Source organism: Syngnathus acus, chromosome 9 (genome assembly GCF_901709675.1).
Source record: "Syngnathus acus chromosome 9, fSynAcu1.2, whole genome shotgun sequence".
In the NCBI taxonomy this organism is placed as follows: domain Eukaryota; kingdom Metazoa; phylum Chordata; class Actinopteri; order Syngnathiformes; family Syngnathidae; genus Syngnathus; species Syngnathus acus.
The window spans coordinates 3,693,813-3,712,583 of record NC_051094.1 but is presented as its reverse complement, the minus strand read 5'-3'; the positions used below and the strand labels follow the sequence as shown (position 1 = coordinate 3,712,583).

The window sequence follows — 18,771 nt, the reverse complement described above, 5'->3', positions numbered from 1 at the left end:
TGACGAAGGCAGCGCGTGGGCTGACGGAGCCGCGTTCACTTACGTCCACTCGACTTCAGGTCTGCCGCTGTCTGCTGCCATTTGGAGGAACGGAGGAGCACTGAGATCTTCTCTCCCGCCCCCCAGGTACCGCCGATGGAAATTGTCTTTCCTTCCTCACTGGCAACGGCAACTGGGAGTACGACTCGTGCAACAAGGAGAAGAGAGGTTACGTCTGCAAGAAAAGAGGAAATGGTAAGTGAGAGGCAACGCCCCACCGACTGTCATCGCCCCTTGACGTCTGTCTGTGCCTTGATGTCTCTGTTCCTTTCCTCTTGCAGTAAAGCCTACGCCGGTTCCTGACTGTAAGTCGCCTTCGACTGCGTGGAAAACCATGACCCTGGAGTCACACCATGCCAACCAACAAATTCTGTGCTTTTTCGTTTTTATGAAGTACTCAGCCACGTGTTGAATGTTTTTTGCATCGTTTTACCTTGTACAGCGGCACTTTGGTTGTTTCTCAAGCGCGAAGATGAATGTTCCGGAATCCTTTCAAAATGTAAACGTCTCTGATGCCATTGGGCTAAGCTAACCAAGTCGAGTCCCGGATCTTCCAATTTGCCCGAGAAAATGTAGATTTGGCCAACCGTGACCCGCAAATTGCCCTTTGCTCAAAATGGTGGACTGAAGGGCAAAAACAGGAGCATGCTCTGATCTGTTCCCCAAATTGTGCCCTCAGCCACCAAGTGTGCTCCCGGGTGGCTCGACCACGGCACCAACTGCTACAAGAAGGTGGAGGAGCCCAACGGTTGGCTGGGGGCCTGGCACCACTGCGTCCGGATGGGCGGCGACCTGCTCTCCATCACCTCCTCGGCCGAGGAGGACTTTGTGAAGGGCACCATTGGCGAGGACACCCCCTTCTGGCTGGGACTCTCCAACCAGGTGAGACGGAAGCGCAAGCGGCCGTCGACTGCTGCGACAAGTGGGACTGTTGTTCTTTTTCCCCCCAGAAATGCGACAAGTTCTGGTGTCGCTTTGAAGGCGGGAGCCAGAAGCTGACCTGGTCCGATGGCGAGACAATGAATCACGCCAACTGGGCCTCAAATCAACTCGAAAGGTAAGACGTAACAACTTTGCATGCTGTTGTCAGGCGGAGGAGCCAATTTTGAAAAGGGCCACTTGGGGAAAGGAAAAAAAAAACCACGGGAAAATAATTGCTTGTTTCTTTTCTCCCGACAGCGCCGACGTTGCATCCTGCGCCTACGTCAACCAAGGGGGAAGGGGTGAGCCCGGCCAGTGGCGGACTGGCTCCTGTCTTTCCTCGTTGGCCTACATGTGCAAACGGCCGCTGAGTAAGCCTGCACGTTTGTAATCAGGTTGACTTTGAAAAGAGAAAAGCTCAAACAGGTCTTTTTTTATGCAGACTGCCCGAAGTGTTCGCCCAAAAGTGGTCCTGCTGTAGTGACGAGTGAGTTGCAGCACACTTATTTGCACTTGAACATCTTGTCATGGTCATGTTTTTCTTTGTGGCCCCAGCCTCCGACTGCCACGACAACACCTTCCACTATGGCGATTATTGTTATCGTTACGAGACGACGCTTAAAACCTTTGACATTGCTGAGAAGTTCTGTCTTTCCCGGGGAGGCCACCTGGCTAGCGTCCACTCCAAGAAAGAGGCCCAATTTGTGCATGGTGAGCACCAAGAGCAACCGCCGCAGTCGTCATTCGACTGAAGCTCTTTTTGCCCTGAAGCTCGTGTTCTCCTTCCTTTCCTCAAGATCACTCGCGGACCTCACAATCTGCTTTCGTGGGACTCAAGAAGACGACGGGCGACGACTACGGGTGGAGTGACGGAACAAGTTTTGTAAGTGAATTGCCTTTTAAAAAGTCATTTTTCAAAAGATGAGCTGGGAAAGTCCAAATTTGAGCAGGGTAAAAAAAAGTGGAGAAATGCCGCTCGAGGCTTCAACGATTGGATTGTTTTGGAGGGGAAATGGGTAAACCTTGGGCGCGAGTGAGCGATTGCCGAGGAAGGGCGTTCGGAAGCCGAGCAGACAGAGTCCAACACGCTCATGTCGTCCACAGAACTACAACGAATGGCAAGATGATACCAAGGGCGACTGCGCGTTCCCAAATTCTGTTGGGGAGTTGAGTGCCAGCCCCTGCACAACGCAGCGGCCATTTGTCTGCAAAACAGGTGCAAACGCCCCTCCCGAGCGCTGCTCCTGCACACATCAAGCATTTGCTCATATTTGCAAATCCCCCCCCCCCCGCAGCCAAGCACGGAGGACCTCAACAGCTTCCACCATCAATCGGCCAACTACGTAGGTGTCGTCGCGCACTGCAGCCGTCTTACCCCATCGGCACGCCGTCTTATGCTGTCTTATGTCTGGATTGCAGGCTGGACTGAGAAATGCGGCTGGTGGCTGGACGACCCCTCGGACGACTTCTGCTACCTGATGATCCGCCAGCCCACCAAGACCTGGCAGGAGGCGCAAGCCGACTGCAAAGGCCGCCAAGGGAACCTGCTCAGCATCGCCGACTCGGACGAGCAGGGCTTCGTACGCGGTAGGAGGCCATGAATTCAAATATATTGGCCATAAACAAGTGGATCCATTTTTATTTTCCAACATGAAACAAACAAGAAATAGAAGCTAAAGTAAATCGAAAAAGGCGTCTTGTCTTCGTACGCGGTGTTCATACGCGGTAGGCTGGCCATGAAGTTGCTAATTTTTTGAGAAAAACTTTTTTTTTTTTCTTGCTACGCCTTCCTTTCCAACGCAAAACCTGATCAACCTGAGACATGGCCAGCTTTGCTTGGGTGTTTTTATGTTTTCACTCTGTTGCAGTATTGTTAGCGCTTTGTCACGGCCGTGCCACATCCATCAAGTTGAAGTGCAGAGTCAAGTGTTGAGTCGTTTTGGAATAATCTTGCATGTTCTCTTTGGGATCCAAAGGTATCGCCAAGATTCTGATGGGTGATGCCTCCCTGTGGTTGGGCGCCGACGCCTCCATCAAGCGTGACGGCGACAAGTGGACTGACGGATCCCCCTTCTCTTACCTCCGCTCGAGTGCAGGTCGGGCTGAGGCGGTTGTCAGCTGCACTTTGGAGGAACGGATGAGCGCTCAGATCTTGTCTCCCTCCCTCCAGGTGTCGCTGAAGGGGGGAAATGTCTTTCCTTGCTCACTGGCAGCGGCGACTGGAAGCGCGACAAGTGCGACGAGAAGAGAGGCTACGTCTGCAAGAAAAGAGGTAAGTGAGATGTGACGCCCCGCGGGTGACCGTCATCACGTGTCGACATCCACGTTCTGGTTCCCGCTTCTAGGAAAGACACATCAGCTGCCACTACATGACGGTAAGTTGCCTTCAACGTCTCTGTGAAAAAAGACGGAGAGAAGTCAACGGTTGTGCACTCACAGGCTACAAGGAGGAACTTGTCTGCCAAGACGATTGGAAATTCCTTAAATGTCCCGATGAAAGAGTCATCCGCATACGGTCGGCTTTCCATGGACGGAGGCGTAGCGACGTCTGTCCCAGTGGCGGCGGATCACGCGGTAAGAATCCTCCAGTGGCATCGTTGTTTTTGGCTCGCTGTCCTGGAGCCGTTTCTGTCGCCATGTTTTCAGTGTTGGAGGTAGTAGCACTAGAAAATGCCTTCCATATTTTGTTTCAAATTTTCATTGAATAAAAATAGGAAAAGAGCTAAGCTGGGCGCTTTATTTGGTTTCCTTTTTTTTTTCTTTAAAATACCCTGCGTCCTGTAACAAGTGTGTGCGAATAAAATGCGCGCGAAATGGTGGTGTGTTGTCATTTGCAGATGACTGCAGGGTGGAAGGGGGGCTCTCTCACTTTAGAGGATTGTGTGACAACTATCAGATTTGCCCCATTTACCCTGGGGATACGGACTCCTGCCCTGGTATCTCCAAATACCTCCACGTCGTCTACAGCTGTGAGAAGAAAGGTGGGCTTCACATCCTGACACTTGCCGACGATGTGCCAAGGAAAGAATCCAACGGATCCCCAGAAAGAGCGCCAGCTCGGGACGGGTGGGTATGAGTGCCCACTGATCATTCCTTCCACTTTGTCTTTCCTCAGTGTGTCTTGACGGTCTGGGCATCGCTGACGGGAGAATCCCAGACTCTTCCTTTACAGCCTCTTCCTCTGAGATCAATGCCGAACCTCACAAAGCGCGTCTGGGGGGCAGCGGTTGCTGGAAACCGTCCAAAATCCGTACGTAAAAAAACCCAAAAAAAAACACAGCTCTCCGTCGTAGTTGCTGGTAGTTTGGTATCCTGAGCAATGGAATGCCTTCCGCCCTCAGTCGGCAGCTGGATCCAGGTGAACCTCGGTCAGAACTTCAAGGTGACAGGCATTGAGACCCAGAAGTGTACATACCAAGGGCAAAGTTCCAGCGTATTTGCGATGCAGTTCAGTATTGACGGAGTGACTTGGTATCGCCACCCAAAGCAGGTGAGCGGTCGTCGACTCGTTTCGTCATCCTGGCTGTTGTCGTTCATTGCAAACGCGCGTTTTGTTTCCAGCCTTCTGTGGGGACGTATATTCTAAACAGGCCCGTGTTCGCCCAGTTCGTCCGCCTCCTGCCAAAGTTTTTGGGCCTACGCTTTGACGTCTTAGGGTGCACGTCTGACGACACCGCTCGTGAGTACGGCGTTTGGAATGCAGTGAGAAACTAGCAAGAAACGGGCTTTGATTTTCCCTTCTGACCCACAGACAAATTATGCAGCAGCACAGCCACCAACCTCGGCCTCGACGGTTCAATGACGTGAGTCAGACTTGGTATGACGTTTCTTGCCGAAAAGCCTCCTCCTTACTAAACGAACTACTTCCGCAGGGTCCGGTGCCCACCGGGCTGCGCCGAAACCGGCTACAAGGTCTACGGAACACGGCTCTACAAACCGGTATGTTAATTACCGCACGACCTGCAAGCGGAGTTCTTGTTCTATATCTGAGACGTTCTCTGAGTGCAGGACTCAAACATCTGCGCGGCCGCTATTCACTCGGGCGTCATTGAGAACGAGATCGGAGGAGATGTGACTTTGCTGAAGACACTGCCACAGAACGCCTACAACGGCTCCGCCTGTAACGGAATCATCTCGAAAGTGTGCGTGCTCCGCTTTCACTGGCGAGTCCACTTAAAGATGCCCGGCTCATTCTCACTTTACTGTCTGCAGATATGTTAACAAATTGGCTCCGTCTCCGTCTTACACTTTTGCTGCCACGGGTGAGTAGAATGTCCAGAATAGAAAGCATTTCTTCACGTGACGCCATCTTGCACGCAGAGCCGAGATGCTTGGGACCTGAATGGGAGGAGTTTGCGGACTTCTGCTACAAACGTTTTGATGATACAAAGACGTGGTACGGCGCGCGACACTCCTGCTGGGGTCTCGATGCCAATCTGGTGTCCATTCGCTCCGAGGCTGAGCGGGATTGGCTGCAGGACCTCTTGAAGTCTGGTGCGCGCGCGCCAAGCGTCGCTCACATTGGCTCCATATCTGGAAAGCCATTGAGAACTCTGTTGCTGTTTGTCCTCTGCAGCCCCCGGAGACACGTGGACCGGACTGAACGACCTGGTCAATCGCGGCAGATTCGTGTGGTCGGACCGCCGGAAGGTGACCTTCACCAACTGGGCTCCGGGAAAACCTGCCGGCCTGATGGAGAATTGCGTGGCCACCTTGAGCCAGGTAGGTGCAGAAAAGATTGACCCGCTCGCCGAAGACAAGTTTAGATTTAAAATCAATCTCATTTTGACTTTCAGTCTAGCAAATGGAAGAGGATGTCCTGCATGGAATTAAACGGCTACGTGTGCAAGATGCCCACAGCGCGTTACGCGCGGGATATAAAAGGCGCCAATGGAAGTTGCGAGTAATCATATGATTGCAATTGACCTTGCATGATCATTCTGCTTGGTTTACCATGCATTTTGATTGACTGATTGATTTACCATGCATTCTTATGATTGATTTACCATGCATTGGTCGTCTTGTTAGAGTTACCATGTGTTATTATTCTGTTTAAGTTACCATGCATTCTTCTTCTTCTTGACTTAAGATGTGATATTATGATTTACCATGTGTTATTATTCTGTTTAAGTTACCATGCATTCTTCTTCTTCTTGACTTAACATGTGATATTATGATTTACCATGCATTATTATTATTTTGTTCAATTTACCATGCATTATTATGATTGAACCATGCATTAGTCTTTTTGTTAGATTTACCATGTGTTATTATTCTGTTTTAAGTTACCATGCATTTTTCTTTTTGACTTAACATGTGATATTATGATTTACCATGCATTATTATTATTTTGTTCAATTTACCATGCATTATTATGATTGATTAACCATGCATTCTTCTTCTTCTTGACTTAACATGTGATATTATTATTTTGTTCAATTTACCATGCATTTTCCTAATTGATTTATATTTCATTTACTTATTGTTAAATTCACCATGCATTATTATTCCATCTGTTGTTTTACCATGTTTAATTGACCCCAAAAAAAACAATAAAATAATAAAGACAATTGGTGTCACCTGTTAACTCATTGAATAGTTTACTGATTTGGACAGGGCAATTTTATAATCTGGTCAATTAGATCATACTTTATTACTCCTGATGTACGAGTATTAGTCAGACCTCCTCATGATGCCATTTTGGTGCATTTTTGCATTGCTCTTTGTAACAATTTGGAAAAAAAGATGTACTCTATTGCTATCCACGTCATGAAATCCATCCATTGTCCTGAAGTGCTTATCCTCACGAGGGTCGCGGCTAGCCTATTCCAGCTGGGGACACATCCTGAACTGAGAGCCAGGCAGTGGCAGGACCCACATCATTCCCATCACCCCCCTTCCAAAAAAAAAGAAAACAAGTAGGAGCGGTCAATCGGCCTACCATGAATGTTTTTGAAACGTGGGAGGAAACCTACGCATGCAAACATGCAAACCCCACACGAGATGGCACTAAAGCCTGCGCCTAACGTACTGCACAAATCAAGCATTAGATATCAAAATTCTACCACACTAGTGTCGTGTAAAAAACAAAAAGTCACAAGATGACAACCATGGAAACAAATTGATGGCATCGTGACCCCTGACTGTTTCATGCAAAGATGTGCACTGCACTTTTTAAGCACTGAACCGAACTGACCCAAATTGCAAATAGGCTACATAAAATACATCTTTTTTTTTTTTCCCTGCTCACTGTGGTACCTCTTTTTTTTTTTTTTTTTGCTTTTGAAAGCTTTTGATTGTACAGACCATTAGTGGTGGTAATGCTAGGATTGGACAAACCTTCACACATCATAATACAAGGGAAGCAAACTAACTCAAAACATACATTTAGCATAAGCAAGCAGAAATAACAAATGGTCACATCATAAAGATCTATTTGCAGGCAAACAATACTATAAATATCATAAGCACACAATATAGTATAAAAGAACGTTCTTTTTGACAGCCTCTGTGGTTGCCAATAAACAGTCCTTGAGTGTCAGATGACGACGGATCCTTAATGCAGTGGACTTGAGCCACTGACAGATGGCGACATTTTGCTTCTTTAAACATACTTACACATTTCCGATGCTCACCTGCTCTCGACTTTTTAACTTGCAACAAAACGGGAACACTTCTAAGAAATACAAAGAACACATCGATCTCTGCCCTTCTTGGGGCTTATTTTGGGCTGGATCTAGTTTCAAGGTAGAAGATTTCAAGCAACATATTTAGCTAAATTCCAGGAGCAATGCGGTGACGTCATCGCTAGAAATTAAATGTCTCATAGCTACAAAACCGTAGCAGCTCAAACGAACGTTTTTACGGCACAAACCAGCACAAACGAACGGTACCATTTTGGGTCCATTTGCCAGTCAATGGGGGGAGGGTCGAAATTAAATTCAAGTAATAGCAAGCGCCGTGGCCGTTTGTGTGTCTGCGCCCTCTTGTTGAAAGGCTTATCGGTCCATCCGTGGATTTTGGTTCTCTGCTGTTGTTGTTGTTGTTGTTGTTGTTGAATAACGATCGTCCGCAAAAATGACACTGGGTCTTCATTGTGACCTGCAGTGAAAATGAAAGAGAATGTCACGTTTGTTTTCAAAATTTGCATTATTTATTCAACTGTTATTTCTTTTTTTATGGACATTTATTGAGCGCGCAGCCATGCCACTCGAGACTTTCCAAGACATTTCATGAGGGGAATTTTGTCCCGAAGTGGATACTTTTTAGTTGTTATTATCATCAATTTGACCAAAAGCGAACAACTAAGTGTCTGGGCTCTTGTTAAACAAACGTATCGTTGTGGAAGAAGCCTTGAACGTTCTGACGACTCCCCCGCAGCAAAGCCAAAGGAGTGTGATGAGTCCAAAGTCATTTTTCAATTTGTTCGCCATTGCTGTGTGGTGCTGTCACGTGTCTGCCGGTCGGAAGGAACGACTCGGCCCCGCCCTCTGGTTTCAGGCAACCTTGGACTCGCAACATAAGTAACAAGCAGTGGTGCCGTTTGTGTGTCTGCTCCCTCTTGTTGAAAACCGAGCCCCCTTGTTGCTTAATACTGATCAATTGCTTCCCATTGTGACCTGCAGTAAAAATGAAAGAAAATGTCACGTTGGTTTTCAAAATTTGCATTATTTATTGAGTACATTGTCAATAGAATTGCCACTCGGTTCCATTTCACTCAATTGCAGGTTTCTCTGCACGGGTGGCCAATAAGTCACCCCCTTCTCCTCAAATCGAGTCACTTTGCTACAAAGTAGGATGAGCTGGCCAGTCTACACCGAGTGTTTACAAGCAATGCCGAAAGGAAAAGGCACGTTCACAGAGGAGTTGAATCAAAGATTCAATAAAAAATATGATACTTTTAATGATCCTATTTATATTATAGATATTATGAACAAAAAGTATTCTACATATGTTTTGTGCTTTTGCATTCGAGGCCTGCGAGGCTCAATTGGAGACGCTTTCCCTTCATTTCTCCCAGATTCATTTGCTCATCGTCTCCTCGTTCATTTTCATTCAAAAGCACGTCCGCTAAATGTATTTTCTCATGTTCTCTGAAAATCAACACGAATTCTGAGAGGCGTGAATGGAAAAGCTTCTGTAGTCTTGTGTATACTTGAACATAAATTGAGTGACACCTCATTGAATTCCAACTTTCATACTTGGATTTAATTCTTTATATTTACTGTTAAAGTAAAGAGTTGGCTGATTTTCGCTGTTGTTCACGTCCAGAACATTTACAAAGTCACACAATCTAAAGGAATCAAAGAAGGCTGTTTTTTTTTTTTTTTTTGGTCATACACACACGCGCGCGCGCGCCACTCCCCACGTCGCTTGAGAGTGCTTTGAGATGACTACCTTCGAATGTGACGTGTTTGATGTGTGGGCGTGGCCTGCCTCTCGCTCGGTGCAGGGTGGACCAAACGTTCATTTTTCCTCTGTACTTGAATCCACTCGCAGTGAGGCGACTTATCATTTCTGTTCTCCCGACTAGAATCGTTACGACCCTCAGTGAGAGGGGGATTTTCCTCCAACATGTGGGAAGAACTAAAGCGTGTTCTTCTCCTGATTGGCATATATTGGGCATGTGCTTCAGGTAAGCAATTTGTATCTTTAGTCCATTGAAACAACAGTAAAGAGCTGGAATGTACTGTACTGTGAGTTAGCACGACTGCATCTGCTTCTATTCTAACATTACGGTGCCTGAGATTTAAAAAAAAAAAAAATCATTGCAATGTCACAAATATGGACGACAAAAACTTTGATGAACTTTGAAGAATCCTCATTATTCGGACACTTTGATGTAGTTGCTGTGTACGTCAATTCTCCCGGACCGGACCTTTCTAGTTATCGAGGATTGCCTTTATCAGCATTTTCATCATTCATGTGGGAAGCTGTTGTGTCCGAACATCCGAGCAACTTGACTTTGAAATGACGAGCTAAAACCGTTGAGTCAAGTGTCTTTGCGTTGTCTTACGGCGGCAAACGAGCCCCGCTTGTGAATTTTAAGTGCGCACTGGCTGTCAGGATGACGTGTTGAAGTTGAGCATATAACTTCAAAATATTCCATCTAAAATTGCTCTTTTATTTTGAAAACCGAATGTGTTTATATGTGCTGTCGCGTTACTGGGCTTTTCCTTTCATCTCTTTTTTTCCGGGTTTACTTGTGTTTTTCCTTTGCTCTGTTTTGTTTTTGTTTTTTTTATTCCTAAAACATGGGCACGCTTGGAATTCAGGAGCGGCTGATTGGACTTTGTGACACTTAGATGAGTTGCACCGTTAGGGTTAAAGACAGAGAATGTCAACAAGACACAAGAATAATAATAAATGATATATAATAATAGTGATAATACTAGTTTAATAATAATAAAAGTAATACATATAATAATAATAAATAAGAATAATCATTTCTTACAGCCCTTTATACAATATATTATGCACATGTGTATATAGACAAGATAATAACACTTAGATGAGTTGCACCGTTAGGGTTAAAGACAGAGAATGTCAACAAGACACAAGAATAATAATAAATGATATATAATAATAGTGATAATACTAGTTTAATAATAATAAAAGTAATACATATAATAATAATAAATAAGAATAATCATTTCTTACAGCCCTTTATACAATATATTATGCACATGTGTATATAGACAAGATAATTCTTGGCGCCCCTATTGTAAGAATATTTTCATGATTTATATGAGCTAATTATAATGAATACTAATCAATCATTATTAGTCATTATTATTAAGTTTCTTACAATCCTTGATAGAGTATTAGCAATAATTTCTTACAGCCCCTTTATACAATAGATATTTCTTAGCACCTCTGTTATAAAAGAAATCATGGTTATTATGATCTAAATCTAGATCATAATCATTGTTATATTAATAATTATATTGTAATTATATTATTAATAATACACCTTCGTGTCTGGTCTGTTATCATCACACAAAAAAGTTGCAACACAGTTGTGCAGTTCATAATATCACTGTGCATCATCAAAATATGTCGGCATATGTTTTCAAAGATTGCAAAATTGATTTTATGAGACTCTGATTTCAATGCGTGTTCATTTCTCCTAGTGAATCGCAGAGCGCATCTGAATAATTGCATTTGCCCCCCAGAGTCCATGCTTATTAGGTTTGATTGATTGATTGATTGATGGATTGATTGATTGAGCCCGCAGTTTAAAAGCCCTTCTTCTCCATGAAACACTCAGTCAGGCCTGGCTTGCTTGGCTTTGTACTTTGATATAAGGAAGGACGGGCGGGCGGGCTTCTTGAGCTATGAAGGGGGGAGCGGTCCAACTGTTGCAACGTGTTCCATTCGCTTGAGTTGCGTTGTGCTTTAGCACCCTCCAGTGGTGAAATGTGCGAGGACCTGATTTGAGCTTAGCTCATTGGTCATCGATACGCCACACGTGCGTAACTGGTGGGTGGGGTAATAGCTGAGGGTGAAGATGATGATGGCATCTTTTAAGTGGAACAACTTGCACCATTGGTGGCTGACGACATACTTTTTGCCCCACTGTACATCTGAAGCTTAGTAGCATCACTTTGGGGCCATTGTGTGCAATCCTTGGCAGACGTAAGTGATGCTTTTATGCAAACAATCAGCAGCTCCACGTTGCTGCATGGCGCTGGCTGAACCCAAAAATGGAGGACAGGCATGTTTTTGGAAGGGGCCAAAGCGACAATGGGCGTTGGCCCCCCCCCCATCCTCCACCCCACCCCTGACAGAATCCTCGTGCATTTGGTTGAGATGCCCCCAATGAAGAGCACAGAATAAAAACATGCAAGTGTTCCATCAGTGTGCTCTGATCTGTCCGCCTGATCCCCAAATTGTGCCTTCAGCCAACAAGTGTCTTTCCGGGTGGCTCGAGCACGACTCCAGCTGCTACAAGAAGGAGGTGAAGCCCAACGGTTGGCTGGGGGCCCGGCACCACTGCGTCTGGCAGGGCGGCGACCTGCTCTCCATCACCACCTCGGCCGAGGAGGACTTTGTGAAGCGCGCCATGGGCAACACCCGCTTCTGGCTGGGACTCTCCAACCAGGTGAGACGGAAGCAGTCGTGGACTCTGCAGCGACAACTGGAACCGTTTTCTTTTTTCCCCCCCAGAAATGCGACGACGTCTGGTGTGGCTTTGTAGCCGGAAGCCAGGAGCTGATCTGGTCTGATGGCGAGACAACGACACACACCAACTGGGCCTTAAACCAATTTAAAAGGTAAGAAGTCACATCTTCGCATGCTGTTGTCAGGCGGACACGCGTAAAGGTTCTGGAACCAATTTTGAGAACGAGCACTCAGGGAAAAATAGGAAAATGTTCCTTTTTATAATCTACCGACAGCGCCGACAGCGCCGACGTCGCGTCCTGCGCCTACGTCAACCAAGGAGCTGATCGTTTTCCTGGGAGGTGGATGTCTGGCTCCTGCGCTTCCTCGTTGGCCTACATGTGCAAACGGCCGCAGAGTAAGTCTGCACGTCCGTGGTCACGTTGCTGATGAAAGGTGAGATGCGCAAACGGGTCTTTTTTTGCAGGCTGCCCGGAGGGACGGACGTGTACCTCCAATAGTGTTACTGCTGTAATGAAGAGTGAGTTGCAGCACGCTTATTTGCGCTTTAACCATCTCGTCATGGTTTCCTCCTCAATGTTTTTCCTTGTGGCCTCAGCTTCCGACTGCGAAGATGGCAACTTCCTTTATGGCGATGATTGCTATCTTTTTCACCCGACGCATAGAAATTGGGAGGATGGCGAGAAGTTTTGTCTCGCCCGGCGAGGCCACTTGGCTAGCGTACACTCTGAGCAAGATGCCCGATTCATCCTTGGTGAGCACCAAGAAGAACCGCCACAGTCGTCATTTGGCTGAAGCTCTTCTTGCCCTTAAGCTCTTGTTCTCCTTCCTTTCATCAAGATCACTCATATTACTTTCATACTTGGATGGGAGAAAAGAAGAAGGGCAACAACTACGAGTGGACTGACGGAACAGCTTCTGTAAGTGGATTGCTGAAGGCCTTTGGAAAAGTCATGTTGCAGGCATCCGTCTTGTCTCGAGGCATCGGGGAGCCGCTTACAAAGTATTGGCGCTCTGATTTTAGAGAGGAGGCGGTTAAGATGATATATCCTGGACGGTGGCTCGGGTTTGTCTTTAGGTCTTCAGGGTTAGTTGCTTTGTGCACGTTTTCCCCAGACATTTGGGTTGCCAGGGCGGGCACAATGTTTTATGGCAATGTTCATACTACTTTGACTGACAGGGTTAGTTGCTTTGCGCATGTTTTTCCCCAGACATTTATTTGGGTTGCCAGGGCGGGCACAATGTTTTATTGCAATGTTCATACTACTATGACTGACAAAGTGAAACCAACAACCAAAGTGAAACTTTAATGAGAGAAGGTGCAAGTGAGGAAATGCGGCGGGAACATGACCACATCGAATGCAACACGCTAAAGTTCTGTCCAAAATCTCATCCGCAGGACTACGGAAAAGTTGTCTACCGCTCCAGTGGTGACTGTTCTTTTTTGAATATCAACAACATGCTGTACAGAAACGTTCATTGCTCCTCCACATACCCACCGGTCTGCAAAACAGGTGCAAACGTCCCTCCCGAGCGCCCCTTTTGGATGCGTGAAGCATTTGCTCATATTCGCTCCCCTTTTTCTGCAGCCAAGCGCGGAGGGCCTCCACAGCTGCCACCATTAGTCGGCCAGCCGAGTAGGTGTCCCGCACTGCCGCCGTCTTGCGCCGTCTTGCGCCGTCTTGCGCTGTCTTGCGCTGTCTTACGCTGTCTTACGCCGTCTGGCTCGCAGACTGGACTAAGAAATGCGGCTGGTGGCTGGACTACCCCGAGAGCGACTTCTGCTACCTGATGATCCGCCAGCCCACCATGACCTGGCAGGAGGCGCAAGACGACTGCCAACGCCTCCAAGGGAACCTGCTCAGCATCACCGACCACGATGAGCAGACCTTTGTACATGGTAGGCGGCCGTGAATTGAAATATTGGCCATGAACAAGTTGTTGTTGTTATATGTTCATTTCGAACCGATTTAAAACATGAAAATAGGAAAATAAAACACCACTTTAAAGTGCCATATCTAAGTCACTGAAACAAACAACCCAACACCCCCAACAACAAAGAATGCTCGAGTGTAGTCAGCTTTGTCTTTTTTTTTCCCCCTCATACATGTTAAGAAACCAGTTTTTCGACACTTTTTTGGAACACTTGTGTTTGCCCTATTTTCATGCTCATTTTCCAGACCATTCCATAATTTCACCCCACAAACCCCTGAGTGACAAAAGTTTGTCTGGGATTATAAAAAGTGCGTTTGTATGCTCCTTGTTATTTTTCCTATTGCTTGACTTATTTGGTGTTACCCCGTATTTCCACACAGTAGTTCAGATATGGCAATCTGTAGGTATCTGGAGTCCGGACTGCTTCTTGCTTTCCTCAGAATTGCAATAACCTTTGACATTTTTGTTTTTACATGATTAATTAATGTGTGATTTCCAGCAGCTTTTTATTGCCAACAGTCACGCCCAGGAATTTTCTTACAGAAACTTTTTCTTTCATACCATTGTCAATTTTCACTTCGATTTATACCTGACAAATCATTTTGTTGTTGGCAGTTTGGTTTTACATTAAACCACGTATTCATTTCTGTGGTGATTGTTGGTTTCCATAAGCTGCTGTAAATTGTCCCCAGCGCAATAGATGTTTGTATCATCATCATCATTTCATGATGTTGGATACACAAGTCGTTGAAGAGGACCAAGGGCAGAGGTTGTTCACCTGTTATGGGATACATGATCTCCAGACTTTTTACAAATTGCTGCCTGTTGCTTAAGTAGCTCCTCAGCCAGTCCAGACCAACTACTCTGATGCCGTGATTTACTGGGTCAAATGCTTTTGGTTGATGAAAATCCCAATAACTTGTTTTTTGATCATCTGATGTTCTCTATTAAGATCCATTAGTGTCCTTCCGGAATCCATATTGACTGTCAGCTAAAAGTTTTTTTTTTTTTTTTTTCTTCATTCTCGTTTTCTCGTTTTTCCGTGAAGTTTTATTTATATATATATATATCTATCCGCTTTTTTTTTTTTGTCAGATGCTGGTTGAGGTCCGATCCCCTCGGCCGTCTACCCTGTTTCAGTAGCTCCAATTTGTGTTTGCAAACCGCACTGTTATTGCTGCTTTGGTTTTAATATTTCTCGATAGTCCCCCTGTCTAACTCAATTCCTTTTGAGCTGAGAAAGCTCAACGGAGCTCAACAGATGACGCGTCCTCCTCACTCGGCTCCTCTTGACGATGTCGTTCATTCTGGCACAGGTTACATCAAGGCTCTGATGAAAGCATCCTCTCTGTGGTTGGGCGCCAATGTCACCATCAGTGACGAAGGCAGCGCGTGGGCTGACGGAGCCGCGTTCACTTACGTCCACTCGACTTCAGGTCTGCCGCTGTCTGCTGCCATTTGGAGGAACGGAGGAGCACTGAGATCTTCTCTCCCGCCCCCCAGGTACCGCCGATGGAAATTGTCTTTCCTTCCTCACTGGCAACGGCAACTGGGAGTACGACTCGTGCAACAAGAAGAAGAGAGGTTACGTCTGCAAGAAAAGAGGAAATGGTAAGTGAGAGGCAACGCCCCACCGACTGTCATCGCCCCTTGACGTCTGTCTGTGCCTTGATGTCTCTGTTCCTTTCCTCTTGCAGTAAAGCCTACGCCGGTTCCTGACTGTAAGTCGCCTTCGACTGCGTGGAAAACCATGACCCTGGAGTCACACCATGCCAACCAACAAATTCTGTGCTTTTTCGTTTTTATGAAGTACTCAGCCACGTGTTGAATGTTTTTTGCATCGTTTTACCTTGTACAGCGGCACTTTGGTTGTTTCTCAAGCGCGAAGATGAATGTTCCGGAATCCTTTCACAATGTAAACGTCTCTGATGCCGTTGGGCTAAGCTAACCAAGTCGAGTCCCGGATCTTCCAATTTGCCCGAGAAAATGTAGATTTGGCCAACCGTGACCCGCAAATTGCCCTTTGCTCAAAATGGTGGACTGAAGGGCAAAAACAGGAGCGTGCTCTGATCTGTTCCCCAAATTGTGCCCTCAGCCACCAAGTGTGCTCCCGGGTGGCTCGACCACGGCACCAACTGCTACAAGAAGGTGGAGGAGCCCAACGGTTGGCTGGGGGCCTGGCACCACTGCGTCCGGATGGGCGGCGACCTGCTCTCCATCACCTCCTCGGCCGAGGAGGACTTTGCGAAGGGCACCATTGGCGAGGACACCCCCTTCTGGCTGGGACTCTCCAACCAGGTGAGACGGAAGCGCAAGCGGCCGTCGACTGCTGCGACAAGTGGGACTGTTGTTCTTTTTCCCCCCAGAAATGCGACAAGTTCTGGTGTCGCTTTGAAGGCGGGAGCCAGAAGCTGACCTGGTCCGATGGCGAGACAATGAATCACGCCAACTGGGCCTCAAATCAACTCGAAAGGTAAGACGTAACAACTTTGCATGCTGTTGTCAGGCGGAGGAGCCAATTTTGAAAAGGGCCACTTGGGGAAAGGAAAAAAAAAAACCACGGGAAAATAATTGCTTGTTTCTTTTCTCCCGACAGCGCCGACGTTGCATCCTGCGCCTACGTCAACCAAGGGGGAAGGGGTGAGCCCGGCCAGTGGCGGACTGGCTCCTGTCTTTCCTCGTTGGCCTACATGTGCAAACGGCCGCTGAGTAAGCCTGCACGTTTGTAATCAGGTTGACTTTGAAAAGAGAAAAGCTCAAACAGGTCTTTTTTTATGCAGACTGCCCGAAGTGTTCGCCCAAAAGTGGTCCTGCTGTAGTGACGAGTGAGTTGCAGCACACTTATTTGCACTTGAACATCTTGTCATGGTCATGTTTTTCTTTGTGGCCCCAGCCTCCGACTGCCACGACAACACCTTCCACTATGGCGATTATTGTTATCGTTACGAGACGACGCTTAAAACCTTTGACATTGCTGAGAAGTTCTGTCTTTCCCGGGGAGGCCACCTGGCTAGCGTCCACTCCAAGAAAGAGGCCCAATTTGTGCATGGTGAGCACCAAGAGCAACCGCCGCAGTCGTCATTCGACTGAAGCTCTTTTTGCCCTGAAGCTCGTGTTCTCCTTCCTTTCCTCAAGATCACTCGCGGACCTCACAATCTGCTTTCGTGGGACTCAAGAAGACGACGGCCGACGACTACGAGTGGAGTGACGGAACAAGTTTTGTAAGTGAATTGCCTTTTAAAAAGTCATTTTTCAAAAGATGAGCTGGGAAAGTCCAAATTTGAGCAGGGTAAAAAAAAGTGGAGAAATGCCGCTCGAGGCTTCAACGATTGGATTGTTTTGGAGGGGAAATGGGTAAAACTTGGGCGCGAGTGAGCGATTGCCGAGGAAGGGCGTTCGGAAGCCGAGCAGACAGAGTCCAACACGCTCATGTCGTCCACAGAACTACAACGAATGGCAAGATGATACCAAGGGCGACTGCGCGTTCCCAAATTCTGTTGGGGAGTTGAGTGCCAGCCCCTGCACAACGCAGCGGCCATTTGTCTGCAAAACAGGTGCAAACGCCCCTCCCGAGCGCTGCTCCTGCACACATCAAGCATTTGCTCATATTTGCAAATCCCCCCCCGGCAGCCAAGCACGGAGGACCTCAACAGCTTCCACCATCAATCGGCCAACTACGTAGGTGTCGTCGCGCACTGCAGCCGTCTTACCCCATCGGCACGCCGTCTTATGCTGTCTTATGTCTGGATTGCAGGCTGGACTGAGAAATGCGGCTGGTGGCTGGACGACCCCTCGGACGACTTCTGCTACCTGATGATCCGCCAGCCCACCAAGACCTGGCAGGAGGCGCAAGCCGACTGCAAAGGCCGCCAAGGGAACCTGCTCAGCATCGCCGACTTGCACGAGCAGGGCTTCGTACACGGTAGGAGGCCATGAATTCAAATATATTGGCCATAAACAAGTGGATCCATTTTTATTTTCCAACATGAAACAAACAAGAAATAGAAGCTAAAGTAAATTGAAAAAGGCGTCATGTCTTCGTACGCGGTCTTCATACGGCCATGAATTTGCTAAGTCTTTGAGAAAAACCTTTTTTTCCTGCTACGCCTTCCTTTCCAACTCAAACCTGATAAACCCGAGCGAGATATGGCCAGCGTTGCTCGGTTGTTGTTGTTTTTTGTTGTTGTTTCACTCTCTGTTGCAGTATTGTTAGCGCTTTGTCACGGCTGTGCCGCACCCATCAGGTTGTAGTGCAGAGTCAAGTGTGAGTCGTTTTGGAATAATCTTGCATGTTCTCTTTGGGATCCAAAGGTATCGCCAAGATTCTGATGGGTGATGCCTCCCTGTGGTTGGGCGCCGACGCCTCCATCAAGCGTGACGGCGACAAGTGGACTGACGGATCCCCCTTCTCTTACCTCCGCTGGAGTGCAGGTCGGGCTGAGGCGGTTGTCAGCTGCACTTTGGAGGAACGGATGAGCGCTCAGATCTTGTCTCCCTCCCTCCAGGTGTCGCTGAAGGGGGGAAATGTCTTTCCTTGCTCACTGGCAGCGGCGACTGGAAGCGCGACAAGTGCGACGAGAAGAGAGGCTACGTCTGCAAGAAAAGAGGTAAGTGAGATGTGACGCCCCGCGGGTGACCCGTCATCACGTGTCGACATCCACGTTCTGGTTCCCGCTTCTAGGAAAGACACATCAGCTGCCACTACATGACGGTAAGTTGCCTTCAACGTCTCTGTGAAAAAAGACGGAGAGA

General features: G+C 47.2%; 3 protein-coding genes and 1 long non-coding RNA gene across 4 annotated transcripts; all 4 read left to right on the top strand.

Annotated features, from left to right (window-relative positions):
* Positions 1-731: 731 nt before the first annotated feature.
* LOC119127426 (C-type mannose receptor 2-like) lies at positions 732-1,997 on the top strand. The gene is made up of 7 exons (XM_037259365.1): positions 732-921; positions 990-1,096; positions 1,219-1,331; positions 1,403-1,447; positions 1,516-1,671; positions 1,758-1,826; positions 1,882-1,997. The coding sequence occupies exons 1-7, from the start codon at positions 820-822 to the stop codon at positions 1,995-1,997; spliced, it is 708 nt and encodes a 235-aa protein (XP_037115260.1). The 5' UTR covers positions 732-819.
* A 318-nt stretch (positions 1,998-2,315) lies between these two features.
* LOC119127304 (macrophage mannose receptor 1-like) lies at positions 2,316-3,242 on the top strand. Its single transcript, XM_037259217.1, has 3 exons — positions 2,316-2,547; positions 2,937-3,056; positions 3,131-3,242. The coding sequence occupies exons 1-3, from the start codon at positions 2,355-2,357 to the stop codon at positions 3,238-3,240; spliced, it is 423 nt and encodes a 140-aa protein (XP_037115112.1). The 5' UTR covers positions 2,316-2,354; the 3' UTR covers positions 3,241-3,242.
* A 1,474-nt stretch (positions 3,243-4,716) lies between these two features.
* On the top strand, positions 4,717-5,073 carry LOC119127328. The gene is made up of 3 exons (XR_005098801.1): positions 4,717-4,763; positions 4,833-4,899; positions 4,969-5,073. It is a non-coding gene; the product is annotated as an uncharacterized LOC119127328 (long non-coding RNA).
* A 4,453-nt stretch (positions 5,074-9,526) lies between these two features.
* Positions 9,527-18,756, top strand: LOC119127423 (macrophage mannose receptor 1-like). Its single transcript, XM_037259359.1, has 11 exons — positions 9,527-9,595; positions 11,865-12,064; positions 16,386-16,492; positions 16,616-16,728; positions 16,800-16,844; positions 16,913-17,068; positions 17,155-17,240; positions 17,650-17,941; positions 18,331-18,450; positions 18,525-18,626; positions 18,701-18,756. The coding sequence occupies exons 1-11, from the start codon at positions 9,535-9,537 to the stop codon at positions 18,754-18,756; spliced, it is 1,338 nt and encodes a 445-aa protein (XP_037115254.1). The 5' UTR covers positions 9,527-9,534.
* Positions 18,757-18,771: the final 15 nt, after the last annotated feature.

Excerpts from the sequence above, each read along its gene's own strand:
- LOC119127426 (XM_037259365.1), top strand. The coding sequence starts at position 820 with ATGGGCGGCGACCTGCTCTCCATCACCTCCTCGGCCGAGGAGGACTTT. Across the intron at positions 1,097-1,218 it reads GCCTCAAATCAACTCGAAAG|CGCCGACGTTGCATCCTGCG; the intron begins GTAAGACGTAAC and ends TTCTCCCGACAG. Across the intron at positions 1,672-1,757 it reads AGAGGCCCAATTTGTGCATG|ATCACTCGCGGACCTCACAA; the intron begins GTGAGCACCAAG and ends CCTTTCCTCAAG.
- LOC119127304 (XM_037259217.1), top strand. The coding sequence starts at position 2,355 with ATGCTGTCTTATGTCTGGATTGCAGGCTGGACTGAGAAATGCGGCTGG. Across the intron at positions 2,548-2,936 it reads CGAGCAGGGCTTCGTACGCG|GTATCGCCAAGATTCTGATG; the intron begins GTAGGAGGCCAT and ends TGGGATCCAAAG. Across the intron at positions 3,057-3,130 it reads TTACCTCCGCTCGAGTGCAG|GTGTCGCTGAAGGGGGGAAA; the intron begins GTCGGGCTGAGG and ends CCCTCCCTCCAG.
- LOC119127423 (XM_037259359.1), top strand. The coding sequence starts at position 9,535 with ATGTGGGAAGAACTAAAGCGTGTTCTTCTCCTGATTGGCATATATTGG. Across the intron at positions 16,729-16,799 it reads CATGTGCAAACGGCCGCTGA|ACTGCCCGAAGTGTTCGCCC; the intron begins GTAAGCCTGCAC and ends TTTTTTATGCAG. Across the intron at positions 17,241-17,649 it reads GGAGTGACGGAACAAGTTTT|CCAAGCACGGAGGACCTCAA; the intron begins GTAAGTGAATTG and ends CCCCCCCGGCAG.